This window comes from Tachysurus fulvidraco, chromosome 10 (genome assembly GCF_022655615.1).
Source record: "Tachysurus fulvidraco isolate hzauxx_2018 chromosome 10, HZAU_PFXX_2.0, whole genome shotgun sequence".
Lineage (NCBI taxonomy): Eukaryota > Metazoa > Chordata > Actinopteri > Siluriformes > Bagridae > Tachysurus > Tachysurus fulvidraco.
This window is the reverse complement of record NC_062527.1, coordinates 4,998,247-5,021,260: the sequence shown is the minus strand read 5'-3', so window position 1 is coordinate 5,021,260 and position 23,014 is coordinate 4,998,247. Positions and strand designations below refer to the sequence as shown.

The following is a 23,014-nucleotide window of genomic DNA, read 5'->3' as shown; positions in this document are numbered from 1 at the left end:
CATTCGGTAACGATCACAGACTAGACAATGACTGAGGCTAATGATTAAGCTAGCATGTAGCCACAAAGTGTTTTCATACAGATGCTTGAGCGAAGACAAAGACATCAGGAATATCCACATTTTCCCAGAGACATTCTGATAAATTCCCAGATTATATGACTGAATTACATATTATTGACCAGGAACCCAGTTTTAATTAATTCTGCTGTGATGAAATGTTAGACTAATGTTAGACTTTTCACACTTGCCCTGGGTGACTGTAAACTCTGGGTAAACAGAATCCTGGGTTATGTTTGACGTTTCACACACTGCCAAAACAGTGCGAGGTAACATCATAAAAGCAGCACTAATCCTGCTTCAGAGCTATTTCATAACCCCAGGTAAAATGCATGAAAATTCTAAATGACAAGTGTGAAACATTCCTCTAGCCGGGTTTAAAGCGGGGTTTCCAATGACAATAAATCAAGGTTAAGCTCTTGGCTAGGGAAGATATGCTAAATATGACCCTGCTGAATGCAACATCAGGACGCTATCTCAATACACTACCTCAGCATTCATCAGTTAGTTACTTCAGCATGTTACCTCGGCATGTTTCCACCGTATGCTACACCAGTTAGTTACCCCAGTATGTCAAAATGTTACATCAGGTAGTTTCCCTACTTTGTTTCCTTTGTACATTGCCTCAGTTAGTTAAGTCAGAATGTTACATCTGTATGCTACAGAAGTTAGTTACCTCAGTACATACAACCCAGTTTTTCTACCTCAGCAATTTACCTTGCATTTCTGACATTACCTCAACATGTTACAGCAGTTAGTTTCTTCAGTATATTAGATTTACCTCGGTACATACACCTCAGATTTGCTACCACAGCAAGTTACCTTACGCTTGTGACCTTTACACATTACCTCAGCATGTAGCTCAGTGTGTTACTCAGTCTATAAATGTATTTTTGTTTATTTAATTGAGACAGATTTTTTTACAATCTTATAGATTCGGTTCCTATTGAATGGGTAAATTTGAATTTCTAACTCGGTGTAGACTACGTTCATTTGTTTTTGTTTTAAAATAAAATGGGAACGCAAGCAACCAATTAGATTTAGGGCACGTGGCAGACGGCCTTATCCAGAGCTACTTATATTTGTGTCAATTATTACAATGGAGCAGTTGAGGGTTAAAGCTTTACTCAAGGCCCCCATCAGTGGCAGCCTGGTGGTCCTGGGATTTAAACTCACAACCTTCTGTTCAGTAGTTCAACATCTTAACCAATCAGCATTTTTATATAATATTTTTTTCTCCCATTAAAATAGAAAATAATTCAGAAAATAAAAATATAATAAAAATGGAATCAGCATATGCAGAAATATAACTTCAATTGTGACACCCGGTAAAAGTTGCTGTTTTTTTATAGCTACCATCCTACTGTTTTGTAGAAATCACATAGGATTATATAATGTACAGCTTATGAGGCCATATTTAATTCATCTTTAATCTTGTCCACCTTTAATCTAATCTAATCACCTTTAATCTTGTCCACCTTTAATCTTTTTACTGCTGATACGAAATATCAAAAACCATGCAGGAGAAACACAAGCGTTTTTCACATGTTTTAATCCAACAAATAATTTGTTAAACCTTGTTTCCTTTTATAATCCCATTTCAGAAATAAAAACGAAAAAACGCAATGTACACTGATCGTTTCCGGGATGAACTACATGAGTTTATTCCCAGTTTAATCGTGTGCATACTGTAAAGGTTTTAAATCGTTTAAATTATTTTAACAATCTGTTGGATTATCTGTGATGCCTATAACACAGCAAGTTTTGTTGTCCACACAGGCTGCTCACGTACTTCAGTTTCTTGTAATTTCAAGACTGGACTACTGCAAGACACCGCTGGCAGGTCTACCTATGAACGTAATTCGTCCTGTGCAAATGATCAGAAAACACAGCTGTACAATTTTTCTTTAACCCCCCTAAGTTCTCACACACCACCCCACTGCGCTCCCACCACTGGCTTCTGGTAGCTGCATGCATCAGATTCAAAACAGTGATTCTTGAAAACAAAGCCAAAAATGGACCAGCTCTCTCTTACCTCAAAGCCCTTATCACTCCTCATTGAAGGCTCTAACAATGAATATATTTTGTACGTCGCTCTGGATGAGGGTGTCTGCCAAATGCCGTAAATGCAAATGGAACTGTCTTATTAAATTGTGGTGTTTTTAGGATCACGGTCCACACAAGTGTTTGACGTCTCTACAAAAAGTTGTCTGAATTCAATATACATATACATGTTAGAGTGACGTTTCAGAAAAAAATGTAAGTGCGCTTCAGTGTTGAATGTCGTAAATCGTCCTTGTGTGTAGTGTAGTTTTCCATTTTTCCACTTGAGGTCAGTTACGAGCTGAATTCACTGCCTTCACAGTCCGGTTGTTGATGAAATCTGTCTTCCTGTAACCAGCCTGCAACAAATTTAACAATATTTTAATACAAATTTGCAAAAAATAAAAACAAACAAACAAACAAACAAATAATATTAAGTAGCCTTAATACGCAGAACACCACCAGAATAATAAATAATCAAAATATGGTGAGTGGCATGGAGTTGTGATCTTCATGCGTGTTGGTGGTGATGTAAGATGAATAAAATGTACTGGGGCTAAACAGAATCCAGTGTTTTGAATCTATTTAGATGTTAACCATTTTACAGAATATTTTAATGTTTCTTTCCAGTGTTCATTTCTGCAGATGATTTTTTTGTCATTCTGTATTCAAACCTTTACACTTCTATCGTCATATACATATGATATTTTGGTTATATCCCTGCCCCTAACTGCTATAATGAAATAAACTGGAGAATTAAAAAAATAATAATTAAAAACGTTATTCTGACGTGATTGCTATGACTCCAGACACCTCAGCTTTGAGGTGTAATCAAAGCATCTCATCGCTTAATGTCACTGTTTCGTTTCAACGCCACGAAGTCCAACTCCTAGCAACCACCAACAATCCTGCATTCACAGTTGGCGTCAAATTTCTAGTGACATTCACCTGTTTCTCATTATGTACGCTTGTTTTGCATCCTTTTTAAGCCCTTGGTTCCAGTTCTTCGTTGTGAGGTAGATGCTAATTTGAGTAGGTCCGTATCTTTACTATGCAGTGTGTAAGTTTAGTGGTGTTTTTAACTCAGCTTGTGATTGTAACCCTGTGTGCACCTGATACCCCTAATAATGACCCGTTTTCTGTCGTGCACGTTTGTGGGTTCCGATACTTTTGCATAATCTTGTTTCTGTGACTGTTCTTATACTTTTGCCGGTGTTGTTGCCATTTTTGTGACTTTTGTTATGAAAATACACACTTTGTAGTGCTTAACCCTAGTGAGTATGCTTCATGACACAAAGAAATCAAGGTGCGATTGATAGAATCAGCACGCAAAACTAACACCCCGATTTTGTCTTAACATGATCCTTTTGCAGTAACTGCAAAACAAAAGATCTGTCCATGTTCTACATCTAGGAGATAACTGCTATTTGCTTGAGCTCCAGACCTTACTGACCTTCTTGTAGCTACCATGAAGTTCAGAGTGTCTCCACAGAGTGTGCAGCAGAACACTAGCAGCCTGACCAGCCTTCGTGGTTCCATGCCTGCATCATGTCCAAAACAAAAGATAAACAAATCAGATCCATACGTTTAAAGCGTAATATAATCCTATTGATCACTAAATGAGTTTATTGCTCAAAGCTTGTACAATGGAGTGAAATCACTTGTTCTATTGCTAGCATTTTCATCCTTAAGTGGCAAATTGGTCCCCTTCATTGACTTGAGCTGGTAATTAGAGGAATTACTGTGAGGATCGTTACACAGGCTTGCATTCATGACCCGGAGCGAGCCAAAGATACTCCTTAAGATTAGCAAAACCCTTTAACTGGTGTTATCAGATGAGCAGAAGCAGAAGGTATTATTAGAGAATGTCTAATTGAGGATGGAACTTTCAGATCTCTGATTACAAAAAAAAAGGCACATTAAGAAGACAAGGAAAACCTGTTTGTGACGGTGTGAACAGTAACACATTACATTTTAAACTGCTTTAGATGCATCAACATCTTGCCTGTTAAATCTCTAATGCTTCACTGTTTTGAAAAGGAAAATATACTGTGCATCCCTCCTTCTAACGTCTGACTTCGGAGGGAATTTGAATTAAAGCCATATTTCTTCAGGAAACCTATAAAAAAAAAAGAGCTGTGCAGTAGGAAGTCATGTGTAATTGAGGATTATTATTTTTAAACATCTGCGATGAAACCTGTGGAAAACTAGTCAAACTGCAAGCATTTGGATTTTGAAGCTCTTCTTTGAGAGCTGGATTTTGTGTTCATTTCACACTTGCCCTGGGTGACTGTAAACTCTGGGTAAACAGAATCCTGGGTTATGTTTGATGTTTCACACACTGCCAAAACAGTGCGAGGTAACATCGCACTGTTTTGTGCGATGTTGCCTAAAGATGATGCTGCATTTGGAAATTACTGCAGCAGAATTACAGTAAGTGTATAAAAACGTGCGGCCATTTTTCATATGAACCATGACAGCTTCCAAAAATCACACAGTGTCTAAATGTTAAAAGGTGCCCTTCCACACAAAACCGTTTTTACTTGTATTTTTTTATGTGTTAGGTCCATATGTGTTTGTGTTGTGTCGGGAATGTGAAAATGAACTGCTACCTCCCCGGTCATCTCTAGCCACTGAATAGAAATAAGTGGAGAAATCAGGTCATTACTATTCATGAGCTCTCCCACTTGAGACCACGCCCACAGAATTCGTGTACAGCGAGTTTCCTATACAGCATGGATGGCTGAACGTCAATATACCTGAAGAAGCCATTCTGCCGCAATTCCAGGTGATTTTGTAAACAAAGTTCCTCTAGTCTAGGCTACTTATTGCACTGGGTGAATGAATAGTCATGTTCTCATATCCTAGCTGTTAGCCATTCAGAGCCAAGAAGCATAGCTCATTGAATATTCATGAGAACTGGCGCAAATCGAGCCGAGTCTTCCTGCAGGCTTTCTATACCACACAAGAATGGCTTAAAACAAGGTAACCAAGGCATTTTTTCCACAAAAAAGTGTTACAGAATCCATAGTAAACTTCAGACATTACCAATAAGTAATGAAAAAAGTAATGAAATACGTGTGGCAGGGCATCTTTAATGGTTTAGCTGAAGGTCGAAGATCAAAGTTGTCCTATCGTTGACAGGAAAGAGTTTCTCTGGTCAGTGAAGTGAGGACAGCAAAAAAGGTTTACAGAATTGACCTGTGACTCGAGTAATGCCAGTGGATCGACGGATTAAAGGTAGGAAGAAAGGACATACTGTATGTGTGGAAGGAAGGAAATAAAGTAGAAAGAAAAGAGATGTATGGAAGGAAGGAAATAAGGTAGGAAAAACGAATTCATGGATGGATAGAAAGAAGGAAGGAAGGATGAGTGCAAAGAAGGAATGTAGATGGATGGAAGAGAGGTAGGAAAAAGGAAAGGATGTATAGATGGTTGGAAAGAAGGAAGGGTGGAAGTAGGGATAAGTGGAAGGAAGGAAGGATGGAAAGATGGCTAAGTGGAAAGAAGAAATGTAGGATGGATGTAAGGAAGGCTGGAAAGATAAAAATTGAAAACGGATTAAGGGATGAATGGATGGAGGGAAGGAAGGATGGATGGAAGAAAGCCAATAATTGAAAATTAAATGAAGATGCATCAGCACCGGTTTAGTGAGTAGCAGCAGCACTGGTTTAGTGAGTAGCAGCAGCACTGGTTTAGTGAGTAGCAGCAGCACTGGTTAAGTGAGTAGCAGCAGCACTGGTTAAGTGAGTAGCAGCAGCACTGGTTTAGTGAGTAGCAGCAGCACTGGTTTAGTGAGTAGCAGCAGCACTGGTTTAGTGAGTAGCAGCAGCACTGGTTTAGTGAGTAGCAGCAGCACTGGTTTAGTGAGTAGCAGCAGCACTGGTTTAGTGAGTAGCAGCAGCACTGGTTTAGTGAGTAGCAGCAGCACTGGTTAAGTGAGTAGCAGCAGCACTGGTTTAGTGAGTAGCAGCACTGGTTTAGTGAGTAGCAGCAGCACTGGTTAAGTGAGTAGCAGCAGCACTGGTTAAGTGAGTAGCAGCAGCACTGGTTTAGTGAGTAGCAGCAGCACTGGTTTAGTGAGTAGCAGCAGCACTGGTTTAGCGAGTAGAAGCACTGGTTTAGCTGGCTTCCACACTATTGTGTTGTTTTTGTGTTGTAAATGTGTACTAATGCACTGTTGAGAGACGTGTGAGAAATGGGCTACCTCTCTTTGCTGCTGATCTTGATGATCCTGGGAAGGCTGCCACTGTTGAGGACGTCACGAGCGTTCTGTACGGACGGCTGGCTCAGGTTGTTGAGAATCTGACAGATAGAGGTGGTCTCATCGGGCTGAACTGTATTGGTGTCTGAGGCGTGAAGCATGGCAATCAGCTCTGGCAGCACCTGTTTAACTAGAGCACATCCACAACATTACGACATAGAAATGATCATCTTAAACCTGGCAAGCAAAAAAGGGGGGTTTTATTAGAAACCAGTGTGCACAATGTGCGCTAAATGCAAATGATGGGGGAAAAAAGCTTTATAGATGATAAATGGTCAAGAGATGGATGGATGGATGGATGGATGGACGGACGGATGGATGGACAAACAGATAAATTGATAGGTATAAAAGACTAACAGATAGAGAAACATTAATACAGACAGACAGTCCGATATATAGCGATAGATAGACAGATAGACAGATAGACAGATAGATAGATAGATAGATAGATAGACAAACACAAATTTAGACAGACAGACAAAGAAAAAATAGACAGACACACACACAGAGACACAGACAGAGAGACATAAATACATGGACAGACAGACAGACAGACATAAATACATGGACAGACAGACAGACAGATGGAGGATGTAAAGCAGTGGTGTTCTGATGTATAATCTGTTGTGTAATGTCTTCACGGAGTGTGTGGTGTTTGTGAAATGCTTACTGATGTCTGAATGCAGCTCCTTGTAACGGGACATGTTTTTGAGCAGACACACGGCGGCTCTCTTCACGTCAGCCTCCCCTTCTTGCAGCACCTTCTTCACTTGCAGTAGGCCTCCTTCTCTCTGCACAATGGTGAGCGCCATAACCTTGGAAATCTGCGTGCCGAAAGAAATCCTTCGTTTTGTTAGAGCCGAAAGCCAAAGCGCGTTCATTTGCCCTTATATGACTTTTCCTCTCTAGTGGATGTGAAACTGTTGAATGTTTAAATGGAATGAAAAGAACCAGAATAACTACACAATGTTATTAAGTCCATACTTTATGTTTTTACTTTGATTAGCTATTTGATTGACTTTACATATTCCTTATTATTTTGTTTTTATGTCTTGCCTAAAAATCCGGAATGCACCTCAGCATTTACAGTTTTACAGGTTACTTCATTACCATGAGGAGCAAATCGAGCAATGCGGTTCCTTGGGCATAATAAGCACAACCGGTAAAAATGTGGACTTTACCCCTCCGTTTCCAGCTGTCAAGTTCTGCATGGCTCCTAAAGCTGCTTCCTGTGTGAGATGCCGGTTGCTGATAGCAAGAAGAGACAGGTACATGCGGATGGTGATGCTGTTCCACAGCCACTCCATGCCGTGCGGGTTACACTTCTCCTCCAGCAGAGGGCATTCGGATTCCGAGCACTAAAACATCCAGGAACAACAGCAGTAAGTTAGTCTGAAATGATTTGGGGGAAGTGGGAGGAACACCAGACAATCAGGAGGAAAGCCATGTGGACGTGGTAAAAGAACGCGCTCCGCAAACCTCTATGTAATTATTTTGGAAAATTCTGAGAAAAATTGTGCGTGAAGGAGTGTGTGAGAATGTGGACCCATGGCATGACTGGCATGTAGTAACACTTGCATGTCAAACTCTGACGAGAGGGAAAAAAACAAAGGTACCTATTATTTAAGTCTTTTTCCCCAGAGGCCAAATAATGTAATTTGCTCCTGTTTTTAGTGTCCATGTTGATCATCGAATGTCTGTTACGTCCCACTCCACAGTGGTGGTTAATATGATGCACATATGAAAGTAGACCCTCAGAGCTTGTAGTGTTTTTAGTGTTGTAGTGTATTCACCGAAAAGTTCCAAAAAAACAAAACGGTTAGTTTTTTCGGCAGAAATGTTTTTATCATCTCCAAAGTAAATGGTGATATCAAACCTATTTCTGCTCTCTGAGATGCCCCAAGTGTTTGATCTTAATCATCTAAAATTAATCAAAAAGTGTTCTCTTCAACCACTAAAATTCTGTATCTAAAAGGTTATCAACAGATGGAAAAACACACATCTCACAATGAAAGCCAACAGAGTCCTGATTAATTTTTTAGTGTCCTGCCTCAATGATTATCGTCCTGTCGCACTCACACCCATCGTTATGAAGTGCTGTGAGAAGCTCGTCATGAGGCTCATCAAGACCCAGTTACCACCCTCACTGGACCCCCTACAGTTTGCGTATCCTCCGAACCGCTCCCTCACCCTCACCCAAAGACACTTATGTACGAATGCTGTTCATAGACTTTAGCTCAACATTCAATACATGAATGCTGGGACTGAACACTTCCCTCTGAAGCTGGATGCTGGACTTCCTGACTGGAAGACCTCAGTCAGTCCGGATCGGGAACATCATCTCCAGCCCTGGAGCCCCTCAGGGCTGTGTGCTCAGTCCATTGCTGTTCACCTTGCTGACTCACGACTGCAGCAATTGAACCACAATATCAAATTTGCCGATGACATGACCGTGGTGGGTCTCATCAGCAAGAACGACAAGTCAGCATACAGGGAGGAGGTGCAACAGCTAACTGCCTGGTGTAGAGCCAACAACCTGTCTCTGAATGTTGATAAAACTAGAGATGGTTGTTGACTTCAGGAGAGCACACAGTGACCACTCTCCACTGAACATCGACAAGTCATCTGTATAGAGATCATCCAGAGTACCAAATTTCTTGGTGTTCGTCTAGCGGAGAACTTCACCTGGTCACTCAACACCATCTCCATCACCAAGAAATCCCAGCAGTGTCTCTACTTCTTACAAAGGCTGAGAAAGGCACGTCTCCCTCCCCCCACCCTGACTACTTTGTACAGAGGGACCATTGAGAGCATCCTGAGCATCTGCATCACTGTCTGGTTTGGGAAATGCACCATCTTGGATCGCAAGACCCTGCAGCGGATAGTGAGGACAGCTGAGAAGTTCATTGGAATCTCTCTTCCCTCTATCATGGACACTTACACCACACGCTGCATCCGCAAAGCCAACAGCATCGTGGATGACCCCACACACCCCTCACACACACTCTTCACCCTCCTGCCATCTGGAAAAAGGTACCGAAGCATTCAGGTCCTCACGACCAGACTGTGTAACAGTTTCTTACCACAAGCCATCAGACTCCTTAATAACTGAACTGAACTGTACTGAGCACAACACACACACCCCCCAACTGTTTGGACTGCACAGACCTACACCAAATACACACACTTCCAATATACATCCATCAATCTGTTTACATGATGATTTTGCACACTTTTTACTCTTTGCACATGCTGTCTCACATTTCAGTCGTTTGCTGTTTTGCACAATTCTTTACAATATCTCAGGGACCTGCTGCTATAACACTGTGTTCATTCTAGTATTTCTGCACATGCAATATTGTTGAACATACTGTACAGTATCTACACCGGTCGGTGCTGTTTCTGGTTATTGTCTTTTGTGTATTGTCTTTTTTTTGTTTTGACTTTTGTCCTGTATTGTCTTGTTTGTCTTGCCCTGCACTGTTTGCACCAGGTTGCACAGAGGCACTTTATGTATCTAGGACAGGGGTTGGCGACCTTAACCACTCAAAGAGCCATTTGGACCCGTTTCCCACAGAAAAAACCACAGGGAGCCACAAAACCCATTTGACATCTAAAATGAAGATAACACCGCATATATCGTTTTTTTACCTTTATGGAAAGTATAGAAAAAACTGTACTGTGTTGCATTTATGAAATCAATGAGCTGCTACCGAGTCCTCTTCGGCTCTCAAGTTTTGAAGACAGGCAAGCGTGACATCTCCAACCCCCCCGCAACCCCAATTTTTTTCATTGGTTGTTGGGTTAAATCTTTCCCAGATATTGCTATTTTCTGATTGGCTATTGTGTAGCCTCTTTTTTGATTGGCTGATAAGTGTCAGGCTTGACCAATAACTTCAGGGGAGACGCGCTTGATTCCTGCGCGGTTCCAGACAGCGGTGCGGACTGATACATTTTGGGCGCTGCAGCTTATTAAATATATGATAAATAGTCAAAAGGTTTTTCTGCATGAGAAATATGATGTGTCGCGGGAGAGCGTGATAAAAGACCCAAATGCGTGACTTTTTTAAACTAACTAAAATAAAACAAATTTAAATTAAATTTTTATTTTCCAAATCTACAGGGAGCCGCAGCAGAGGGATGAAAGAGCCACTTGCAGCTCCGGAGCCGGGGGTTGCCGACCCCTGATCTAGGACAACTTACTAAGTCCTTAGCTCTGTCTTTGTTTTATGTAGCACCAGGTTCTGGAGAAATGTTGTCTCATTTCACGGTGTACTGCAACAGCTGCAGTATATATAGTTGAAATGACAATAAAAGCTACTTGACTCAAAGCCAGAACATCATTTATTCGTTTACACTCACTGAAAACGTCAAATGAGATGATTTGCATTTCGCTGGCTGAATGAAACTCCGGAATACTGGTAACAAGGGTTGAATAAAGACATGGGGCTTTAGGCTCTTGCTACATAAGGATAAAAGTGGCAAAAAACAAAACAAAAAAAAACCTTACGTCATCTGCGTGGGAGAGTTTGGTGTTTCTCCTGACCAAGCAGCCAGGTCTCTGGGTCTCATCAACAGCTGTCTGTCTGGACTCGTGCACCAGTGGCCTGACTGTTTCAGGAACCTCACACTCGTACTGATAGGTAAGGTTATGTAAGATGCACACACAATTCTCTAAGGCCTACAAAGGAGAAAAGGCAACATCATAAACTCTCCACAGAGACAGAAAAATTAATCAAAATGGAAAAAAGGCAAAGCCCAGTATACATATTAAATCTTACTCCTGAGCTTTACTATAAACTGAATCCGACCAACACGGCCTCAGGTAAATGTTTCGACATGAAATAAACCTCATCGCAGGTTGGAAATACCTGATCGTCGGGTTTATAATCTGCAATGGTTCCGCGGATGTAATAAACAAGGCAGTCAATAAGGCTGTCGCAGTCCCTCATGGACTTGCGTGCGTTCGGTCCTGATGAACTCGTGTTTCTAAAAATAAAAACATGTGAAAAAACTTTTGTGCACTCCTTAATGTTATGACTAGAGTTACACACACATTCTCACACGCACCCGTTCACTCACACGCACCCGTTCACTCACACGCACCCGTTCACTCACACGCACCCGGTCACTCACACGCACCCGGTCACTCACACGCACCCGGTCACTCACACGCACCCGGTCACTCACACGCACCCGGTCACTCACACGCACCCGGTCACTCACACGCACTCACACTCCTTACCGTTATGACTAGAGTTACACACACTCATTCACTTACACACACTCACACACTCCTTACCGTTATGACTAGAGTTACACACACTCATTCTCACACACACTCGTTCACTTACACTCCTTACCGTTATGACTAGAGTTACACACACTCATTCTCACACACTCGTTCACTTACACTCACACTTACACACACACCTCAGGCAGCCTGTAGCATTAAGGAAGACCTCAGGATCTGCCAGTAGCTCCAGTTTTGGATCTTCACCCTCGGTGATACCCGAGCATGGCACGAGGACAGAGTCAGTGAGGGGTTTTACAGCTTCGCTTCCAAGCTGCTCCTTCAACATGTCATGAGAGGACAAGTTCCATAGCAACCCTGCAGGAAAACAACCACACAACACAAGCTTAAACAGAGTCGACTCAAGTTCCACCATAAACTCTTTCAAACTCTTGCTTGTATCTGTGCATCATGTGGAATTAACCAAGCTGTCAAATGCATCTAGATGCTAAACAAACAGCCAGAGCAGATACTGGCTCTAGTCCCAGCATGAAGTCCACAGAAGGGTGGAGAAAAAGATGGATGGGCGGAAGGACAGATGGATGGAAGAAAGAAATGAAGAAATAAAGATTATAACTGGATGGAAGAAAAGAATGTCAAATGGAAAGATAGGAAAAACAACCCTACGTGTGAAAACATACTAATAGCCACCATAGTAAACACAGATGAGTGACAAACTGATGGCTGTCAGTGCCTAGTAGCCCCACCCCTTTTACACAACATACAGTAAGCAAAGCTGTGAGCATTGAGTACAGTATCCAACATTCCTCGCTGTGTTTGTGTTTTACTTTCTCTAATTATTACTCTGGAGAAGAAAAAGAAAAGATTTTTTACATGGAAATGCAAATGCAAACTCGTGCTTGGCCCACACATTTATTCGACATTATTTGCATTAACAAAAGAACTGCAATTGAAAACATTTGCTTAATTTCAAACTGGCTTGTAGGAAAGTTGTATCTCTGAATGCTGATGATGTCACAGCCCACACGGCCTGCAGTATAAACCGTGTAGGTTTGCTATTGTGTCTCTCTTCCTCTGTGGATTAGAGCCATGTTAGCCAATCACAGATGTCCAACAATCACTGGCTCTCATGTGCCATCACTTGTGTGGCTCAAAAACATGTTGAACATCACCTTAGCCCTTTCCTTGCTTTAAGAAATAGGGATTGAATATGTTCAGGCAAAAAAGAGTAACAGGACGTGTTAAAGAAGCACGTGTTAAACGGAAGAATGGCGAGACAAACCGATACAAAAATCAAACAACTTGAGATCCTTCATTTCCAAACTGGCTTGTGATTGTCTCCATGTAAGGCTACGAAGTCATAAGAAATCCCAAGTACCATACACACTTATATACATATACTCATGCCGTTTTATTAGTAACACCAATCATGTGGCAGCTGCAGAATGCATAAGATCATGGAGATAGGGCTCAAGAGCTTCAGTTAATGTTCACTTCTAATAGCAGAGATTGGATCAGAAAACTGGTGATCTCCTGAAGATTCGATGTCTAACCGGCTTTCCAGAGAAATAGCAGCAAAAGTTTATAGTTAATGAGAGAGAGCTCAGAGGGAAATGACCAGACTGGGTCAAGCGGACACAAAGTCTATAGTAACTCAAAAAACAAGATGATTTCCAGTCTTGAACTGTTCAGTTTCAGTGAACCTGTGCCTCAGATTCCTCTTCTTGGCTGGATCGAGCTGATCCATCTCAACGTTTGATATGATTTGAGATGCGTTTCTGCTCAATATGTACAAGTGTTCCTATTGAACTGGTCAACAAGTGTTTATGATTGCCTGGTTACCATGGGCAAGGCTAGCCCCTTTTTATGGGTGCTTCAGCACCCCTAAATCTTGGAGTTAAAAAATGTTGTTATTCTAAAATTTTTGTTCGTCTTTTACAAGGTTAAATACTATCTAAAACATACTCAGTAGTTTGTTGTTTAAAATGTATGTGTTAAGGATGAAAATGAAAACATTTTCGGACTATTTTAGTCCAGCGGGTCGCCGTCACTGAGGAGTAACACAGACCTGGGTGACTCGTCTATAGTCATAAACGGAGAGAAGTAGCACCGGTTACAATTTTTATTAACTGCTAGTGTGTGAAACAAAAACAACAGCGTGACAAATAAACTGCGTACCTGTGTAGTGCGTACGTGTGTCTCTGTTGTTAAAGTTTATTGTTAATTTGAGAGATGGCCATTTGTAAATAATTTACAGAAGATGAATTACATTTTGAGGTCCAAGAACCTGTTACTTTGTTTAATGACAATAAAGCTGAATCTAATCTAACCAATCGGATGACTGTTGATACAAAAGGAGGCGCATGGAGTTAACGGTCAGGAAAACCAGCTGAGTGAAGAAGGTTTTGTGTTTGTTACAGGGGGCTGTCTGTGTGAACTCTCACAATTAAGATGGTGTTCTGAAAAGGTCTCAAAGAAAAAAACAGAAAAAAAGAAAAATCTGGATTTTGGAGTTAGTTGAATCAATGTTAAAATTCATTCATTTTCTACCGCTTATCCGAACTTCTCGGGTCACGGGGAGCCTGTGCCTATCTCAGGCGTCATCGGGCATCAAGGCAGGATACACCCTGGACGGAGTTCCAACCCATCGCAGGACACACACACTCATTCACTCACACAGTACGGACAATTTTCCAGAGATGCCAAATCAACCTACCATGTATGTCTTTGGACCGGGGGAGGAAACTGGAGAAGCCGGAGGAAACCCCCGAGGCACGGGGAGAACATGCAAACTCCACACACACAAGGGGGAGGCGGGAATCGAACCCCCCACCCTGGAGGTGTGAGGCGAACGTGCTAACCACTAAGCCACCGTGCCCCCTCAATGTTAAAATGATAGAATTCTTTTTCAATATACATATTTTTGTTTTTGTGTGAAAAGAGGGTGGGTGGTGGCAGTGGTGCTCATTGGGTGCTCAGCACCCCTAAAGCTCTGACCCTAGAATCGCCCCTGCTGGTTACAGATTAACTCTGCAGAAACAGTTTTAATGGTTTTATGGATATATAAAAAAAAGGGGGCTTTATGGTTTTAAGGGTTACACACCTGTGAGCTGCCGCCGGGTTTCAGTGTCGCGGTTTGTCTTGAGCAGATGCAGGATCACAGTGACACCATCCTGGTCCTTCACCTCCATCTTGTTCTCGTTGTTCTCGTAGATGGCGTTTCTCAATGCACCGGCTGTAGCTTGCTGCACCTCATCACTGCCCGAGTCAAGGAGCTTCAAAAGCTTTGGGATCCCATGAAGCATAGCCAGCTGGAGCATGGAAGAGAAGACAGGTAATTAAATATCCTTAGCCTTTACATATCAGTCAGAACCGGTTATGCTGTATGGGATTTAAATGTGTTACATGTTAGCGTACACCAAAATAGCCAACTGGATAAAAACTGTTGAGTATTAAAAGACATGACGTACAAATTAACAACTTTTATTCACTTGATTATCCTGCTATGACGTAATAAACCAGATGCACAAATCATTTTTATGAACCAAACATTTGAAGTGCACAAAAACGCATGCTTGCTTATCATTTCCCACACCTAAAAATCAGTCAGATGGATATGCGGTGTCTGCATCAGCCAATCGGGTCATGAGAAAACTTTCCGTTACGGCCAACACCAGAAATCTGCTCAACCAATCAGCTTTTCTGTGCTGCAGGTCCCCTGTTCAGTGGGTCCACTAGTTTAAATAAAAAAGTTGCTTAAAATAAATAAATAATTAAATTCATGCACAGTTTGCTTATAATTGCTTATGATTAGGAATCTATTAAGATGTGTACGTTTCTTAACTGCATGCAAAACTGTGTACAGCTTGGTGTGACCCTTTGGGCTTCCCATAGTCCGAGTCTCTGATAACCAAGTGCCTGAAGAACATTTCTGTGTGGTTTATGGAGGTAGGTGTGTGTGGGGGGGGGATTTTTTTTTGTTTTGTGAATCATAATGTTTCGCCATGGAATCAGTTAAATCTACATATAACGCATTAATACACTACTGGAAGATTTTAGGTGCCTTCTGTCGGTGTGTTGAAGATGAGAACAAACAGACTTGGATTTCGACCAAAGCAAACGGGTCCACTGTGAAAACCATATGCAGTTATTTACCTCAGAAACGCTGTGAATGTTATAGCTTAATGTTATAGCACACACTCCATGACATCTCTTCTTTTAGATGGTTGCAAACTAAAGCCAGGTCTGTGCTTATCTGCAGTTTGTAGACAAACCTGATGCTTTAGCTTAAAGTAAATTTTAGGGATATATATATATATATATATATATATATATATATATATATATATATATATATATATATATATATATATATATATATATATATATACACACACACACACACATTATATATATATATATATATATATATATATATATATATATATATATATATATATATATATTTAGAGAGAGAGAGAGAGAGAGAGAGAGAGAGAGATGTATGTGTGTGTGTATATATATATATATATATACACACACACACACACACACACACACACACACACATATATATATATATATATATATATACGTATATATATATAGAGAGAGAGATACTCATGTTAACATTTAGAGTTAGATTTGTTTTTAAAATATCTGCAGTGGACTGATGTATTTCTGCCTTACACCTTCCAGGTGTTTCTGGAATACTGAATAAATGAAACAAGGAATTAACGAATGTGACAAGACAATGTGTTAATTAAATAGGGTTTTCTCTTAGAGGTTTAGCAGGAATTGTAACAGCAAGACACTTTTTCCTTTGTAAATGAAGGCAGCGTTATGATGGGAAAGGGACATCTTGTGCTGTCCTTCACTCTTTCTGACCATTTCTCTGCTACGAGCGGCAGCGGTAAAGCGTGAGATTTCACCCAGTCACTTTCACTCACCCTTTTCTTAGCATCCGCGCTGCTGAAACACTGGTTCTGTATGAAGTTTGCAGCAGTGATCTGAATTTCCGGGTCGTTATCTGCGAGGAGATTTACAGCCATCTTCATTGTGGTCGGTGTACTTTGGTTTCCCTTACTGTGGAAATACAAGTTTAGCTTTTATCCTTATCAAACAAAACCCATTGAAACACTTGGCTCCTAGTCAGTGTGATTGGAAACGTCTCGCCTTACTTTAGTGTGTCAGCTGTTGCTTCTTCCTGTTGGATCGCTGCCGTCTTTCTTGTGTGTGTCTTGACCAATGAAGGTTGTCTTCTCAAGGCTGTCTCCGGTGTCTGCCTGATGTCCTGAACCACCAGGGGCATGTTCGTCATCTCCCACGCTGCATCTCCGAGCTGACTGGATGCTCTCAGAAGAGTCTGTTTCTCCGAAAACATTCTCTGATGCTCTGCTCTGAATGGGGTGAAGTGTGAGCTGTCAGGCAGAAAGACATCATCCAGATAGTCCTCGTAGACAGGCTTGTTAGGAAGCTGAAGCTTAGGGGCGCAGCCTGAAGCAAGCGGCCAGTTGTTTTGGAGCATCTCGGAATAGGCGGAGGCATGCAGAGGGAAGGTTCTCTGGAGACGTTCGGCCGAAGACACGGATCGCAGCGCCGGGAGAGTAAAACCCGCAGATCTCCAGATAAAGCTGTTTCCTAATGAGTCGTATCTAACATTCCTGTACTCTCCTCTATTAGCCTGGGGAAACCTCAGACTTGCCCAATGAGGCTGGTTCATCTTAACCAGCTGTCTGCTTGGTCCTGGAGTGCCACTGCGGTCAAAATTCTGGAAAGCCTGCAGTGGAAAAAAAAATTACGGTTTAAATTTAGATGCAAATTTAACTTATATTCATTTAAAAAGAAAGCAAGCTTGTACCTTCATAGGCCCATTTCTGGAAGGTGTTGTACTGGCTAACTGGATGCTGGATACACTACCTGTGAAAAAAGTCACACAGTGAAACAAATACTAATTCATCCTCAACATACCAACTACTACACTTCAGTCTATTAACATTCTTCTGCTTTGTCCCGTACTGTCAAAGTCATGGGTGTGGAAAAGTCACAGCTTTGTGATGACAGACCTTTTCATTCTTCCCTCATCATTATTTACATAATACACTTCATGACCTACATACTACTGTATAAGCAGGCTCATAAACACTAGTGTTAGATTTTTGCTTAGTGACTAAATCCTTGAGTCACACTATAGAAACACATGTGTATACTGTAAGAACTGAAAAAAAGAGAAGAAAAAAAAAAGAGAGAGAAAATGTATGGACAGATTTAAGAGAACACATTACCACTGGTTTACATAAAGCCTAGTGGTTAAAAAAGCCTAGTGGTTAAGGTGTTGAACTACTGACCCCCCCACCACCTGCCACCACCCTCACTGCCGACCCACACAGACACCCAGTCCTTTAGGGACTAAATAAAGTGATCAATTTCATTCTAAAATCTTAACTTGGACAGTTCTAAATAACTACGATATTAAAGAATGTGTGGTCGAATAATTCAGCAGTAAATGTAGCAGTGTCACAGCAGGGGAATTTTGTGATGTTGTCGCATCTGACGACACATATGTCAGAAATGCTGCACGGCCAACGGCAAGCTGCAAAAAACGAGGCTTGACCGGTGTCCTTGATTTAAACAAAAGCTGAATGAGAAAATACCAGTGAATAATAAGATGCACCATGGGTTTGAGAATGATACAGCCTCCTTCACATTTTATGGTTATAGATTTCATTTTAAATGAATTCCATTGGCCTACATGAGCCATTGAATAAGAATGAAAATCGAGACATAAGCAAAAACAATTTTTTTGGTAATTAATAAGAAAAAAAAGTATCCAGACTCTTTATACAGTACTTTGTTGAAGCAAATGGAGCAGCTTCGAGTCTCTGTGGGAATTCTGTCATGCTTAAATTTGAGCAGTTTCTCTCAGTCTTCTTGCCAGATCCTCTGAATCTCAATCTCATACCATCTTCTGAAAGGTGAATCTTCATCAGGTTTTATGTACTCTAGAGCAGTGTTTCTTCAAGAACCTCTTTACATTTCGTTGCATTTCATAAGATTCTGACCTGCCTCCTTGGCCCTGATGCTGAAAAGCATTCCCATTGCATGATGCTACCACCACCATGCTTCACCTTGTTCTTATACAGCTGAAGTGGCTGAAGTTCCTTCTAGCCACTTTACCAGAAAGGCCGATTGATGGAGCAGTTCTGAAGGGTCTGCTATTTGTCTGCTAGTCCTGATGGTTCCAACCTTCATCCATTTAATAGTGATGGAATCCGCTGTCCTTGCCCAGAGCAATGTCATGACACAGAAGTCTATAGAGGGATCCTTAGTCTTGGTTAATGACTTGGTATCTGGTCTGACATTCTCAGCAAATTGTGACCTTATATAATACAATTAAATTTTATTTGTATAGCACTTTAAACAATGGACATTGTCTCAAAGCAGCTTTATAGAACATAACATTTTATGTAAATTTGTTTGTATTTATAACTTATGAGGAGGCCTGTGTTGATTGTGGAAAGAAAAAACTGCCTGAGATGGAGAGGAAGAAACCTTGAAAGGAACCAGACTCCAAAGGGAACCCATTCTCGGTTGGGAGAGAGTGTGATTATAAATAATGTCCTTTCTATAGTCATATACAGTCAGTTGGAGTTGTGTAACCACGAGCTCACGGGCAACTCAGAAATGATTTCATCATCTGAGTTCATTCTTAGCATAGATTCAAGTTTATTGTCATTACACATGTATGAGTACAAGGTAACGAAATGCAGTTTGACATCTAAACTATTATAGACTCAACACCCACTCCTCCATGCCAAAGACTTCAAATATTCAATGAAGGAGATTTAGCATATGTAGAATGTTATTTTGTGTATTGATTAAGAGGTCGTTCTCCTCAAAGGTCTCATGGGGTTGGCGACTTCTCATGCACTGTTGAGCGCCCTTCTAAATCAGTTCTCAAGATACCAAAGCACCTTAACTTGAATTTAAACTGAACAAATAATAAATTACATATCAATGACCAAATTATGGTTAAAAAAGTACATTTATTTCATTTTAAGTGAATTTAATACACAATAGTGTCATACTACAAGCAGGTTAAACTTGAAGGGGTCACAGAGGGATAGATAAGTGAGTATTTCAGAGGCATAGTAGGTTTGGGGTTCACATTACATTACAAGTAAAACACAGACCGCAGCTAATAATACAAGTGTCACAATGATGTTCTGCTCAATAATTTCACTACAGTGAAGTTAAATCACATGTCATTGGTCTTCCAGCCACTATGATGAAACAAGACTAACTAATCAGAATCATAATTTTTTTTTTCAACTAAATCACACACTAATAAACGTAGCTGATGTGGTAAGATGACTGAATAGTCCTGGATCATCCACCAAAAGCATGTCACACTCTATAGATCATTCTTAAGCGTATTTCTCATCCAGTCCGGAATGAATTCCTGTCATATATCTGACTAGGGAGAAATGGCATGCATATTTTAACCTAGGATGTAAATGCATGCAAATTCCAGAAGAATAATCCTTAACATGGGTGTTGGATTATATTGCTCTCAATTCGTATTTAAAAAAAAAAAGAAATTAAATTAAAAGAAATTAAAGCCTCGTCTCTCGTGTGGGTTGGGGTGGAATTTCAAAAAGACCCAAAAACAAGCAGATATTTATCATTTACAGCATTTAGCAGACATCCTTATCCAGAGCGACTAACATTTTTCTCTCATTTTATACAACTGAGCATGCATTAAGGGCCTCGCTCAGGGGCCCAGCAGTGGCAGCCTAGTGGACGTGGGAATCGAACTCACAACCTTCTGATTGGTGGTCCAGTGCTTTAACCACTAAACATCAGAAGTTTACACATTTTTATGTACTTCCTTATTCACAATTAGGACCTAAATGTAGAGCAGTAACACAAATTGGATGCAGAATTAGATTAAGGATCAATAAAGAATTAAAATAAACTGTTTGGAGATTGTGGTTAGATCCCAAAAGCCCCGGGATACAAAGCTGCACCAACACCAGACATTTCTTAATCATTCCAATCTGAAGTTGAAGTGAATTAGAATTTTATGACGCGTCCCTCTGGTTAAGCTCCTGAGCTCCTACCTTTCATCATGGACCGTTTTGCTTTCCGAGACAGAGTGAGCTGCTGCACTTGTTGCTCCACTCGACTCCTCCGTTGCGCCTCGTCAGCGCCAGCAGAGCGAGCTAACCTGTCCTCAGAAGGTAAAGCCAAACTGGTGTCCTCGGTTTTATACGAGTCATTAAGAGCCAGAACCGTCTTCACGAACATGGACGCGTCGGACGCCATATCGTCGACGTTTTTTTCACCTGAACAAAAACCGGACACGCAGCTCTTTTGTGCGTCAGGTGTGTTTCTCTTTTTGTTTAGGGCGTGTCCTGTGGTTACCGGAGGGCGTGTCCTCCACGCGTCACCTGGTTCATCTCCAAACACATTCAAACTCCCTACACATATCCACTACATAGGGGTGGATTAAATGATCCTATATACACCCTATCGAGTAAAGTGTTTAAGCAACAGGGAGTTTTTATTTTGTAGTCAGTCTAACATGTAGACGCACATCACCGATACCTGAGATTCAAACATATTATGTTGTTACATTCACATTTCTGGCATTTAGCAGACACCCTTGTCCAAATGAGCAATTGAAGGTTAAGGGTCTTCCTCAGGGGTTCAGCAGTGGAACCTTGGTGTACCTGGGATTTGAACTCACAACCTTCTGATCAGTAGTCCAACGCCTTAACCACTAGGCTCGAGCCAGGGCAAAAGGGACTGCCTGGAGGGGGGAAAGAAAAGAAGGAAAAAGTGGGGGGAAAGAGAAAAAAAGAAGGGGATTTGTAGTGCAGCAGTGGAACCTTGGTGTACTTGGGATTCGAACTCACAACCTACTGATCACCTTAACCACTAGGCTCTAGCCAGGGCAAGAAGGAGAAAAAGAGGTGTAGTGCAGGAGAGGGGAGTGTTCTTTTCAATACTCACTCTATTTCACCTTGTTTTTCCAAAATCAAGATACTATTCTGTTGTTGTTTTTTAAACAAGAATCTTTGTAAACCTCCATAAAAGTGAAAGATTAACACACTATGCTTATTTCTCCAAACACACTTTATTTACTAACACATGTTATTTCAACAAGCATGCCTTTTAAACAATTTATGTTTTAACTTATTTTAACAAGACAAGTATTAATAATAAAAAAAAATTTTAAAGCCCATTTTTCGAGTTTTGGTCTTTCTCATTGGTTATGTTTTTACTTGCATCCTCAGTCACACGTTAATAAGTTGCATAGAATACAATATGGGCTTTTTCTATAGCCGCATACAGACAAATATTAGTAATAGGTAACAGTATCAGTAACATGGTTATTTTCAGGTACATTATAACTTCAGGTAAAAACAGGAGAGTTTTGCTTAACGTTATCTATTTCCTGGCCTGAAAAGTGCAAGTCGTAACTTAGGTCACTAACCACAACTTCATTAATTCGTGTGAGTTCATTTAAAGGAGTGTGGTCATCATTAATCTGGAGCTTTTTGTTGTTTAATCAGCCAATTACAAGGTGGCAATGGCCAATAAACCAAGAGCTTCATTTAATGTTGACAACAAAATCAGAATAATTAAAAAGTGTGATCTCTGTGACTTTATCTGTGGCATCGATGTTAATCTCGGATGTGCTGGTTTGTATTTACTGTCATTTTAATCAAATACATTTACAGACTTTATCTGTATCTGTTTATCAAACCATATACTGATAGAGGTTGGAGATATGAGGCTGAGAATACTGAAAACCCCTAGCCCTTTGTGTAAAATAAGTGCTTTTTCTAACTTGCCTTAAAGCATTCTCCAAACAATGAGTTATGAAGTCACCTAATGACTTAGACACTTTAGGAAACAGTTTCAGTTTCAACCACAAGGAAAGGCTGAGATGAGCCACACCTCTAATTATAACAAGTCATTTTGTGATTAAAATACAGAGTTTTTCTGGTAATGAGACCACAAAAGCATTTACACATTTGAATGTATGATAGTAATTTTTTCGATAGAAAAAGAGAGAGAGAGAGAGAGAGAGAGAGAGAGAGAGAGAGAGAGAGAGAATTTATTCAGATTTTTAGAGATTATTGTTTTCCAAAAAAAAAAAATAGAAAAATAAAAAACCTATAGAAATTCAAAGGAAAAATATATAAACAATATAAAACACAGCAGAAAAATAGAAAGGCAAAAAAATAAAATACAGAAGAAAATTAGATAAACTAACAAAAAACACAGTTGAAAACCAATTGAAAATACTAAGAAAAAATAGAAAAACTTATAGAAAATACAGTAGAAATATAAAAAAAACAGAAAATGTATTTAAAAAATAGAAA

At 40.4% G+C, this 23,014-nt stretch overlaps 1 protein-coding gene across 1 annotated transcript; it reads right to left on the bottom strand.

The window, feature by feature from the left end:
- Nucleotides 1–939: 939 nt before the first annotated feature.
- Nucleotides 940–21,021, bottom strand: pkp2 (plakophilin 2). The gene is made up of 13 exons (XM_047820071.1): nt 20,741–21,021; nt 17,479–17,537; nt 16,799–17,397; nt 16,568–16,703; nt 14,722–14,929; nt 11,798–11,975; nt 11,236–11,353; nt 10,875–11,045; nt 7,546–7,722; nt 7,035–7,188; nt 6,308–6,494; nt 3,554–3,641; nt 940–2,459 (listed from the first exon to the last, which is right to left on the bottom strand). The coding sequence occupies exons 1-13, from the start codon at nt 20,943–20,945 to the stop codon at nt 2,391–2,393; spliced, it is 2,349 nt and encodes a 782-aa protein (XP_047676027.1). The 5' UTR covers nt 20,946–21,021; the 3' UTR covers nt 940–2,390.
- Nucleotides 21,022–23,014: the final 1,993 nt, after the last annotated feature.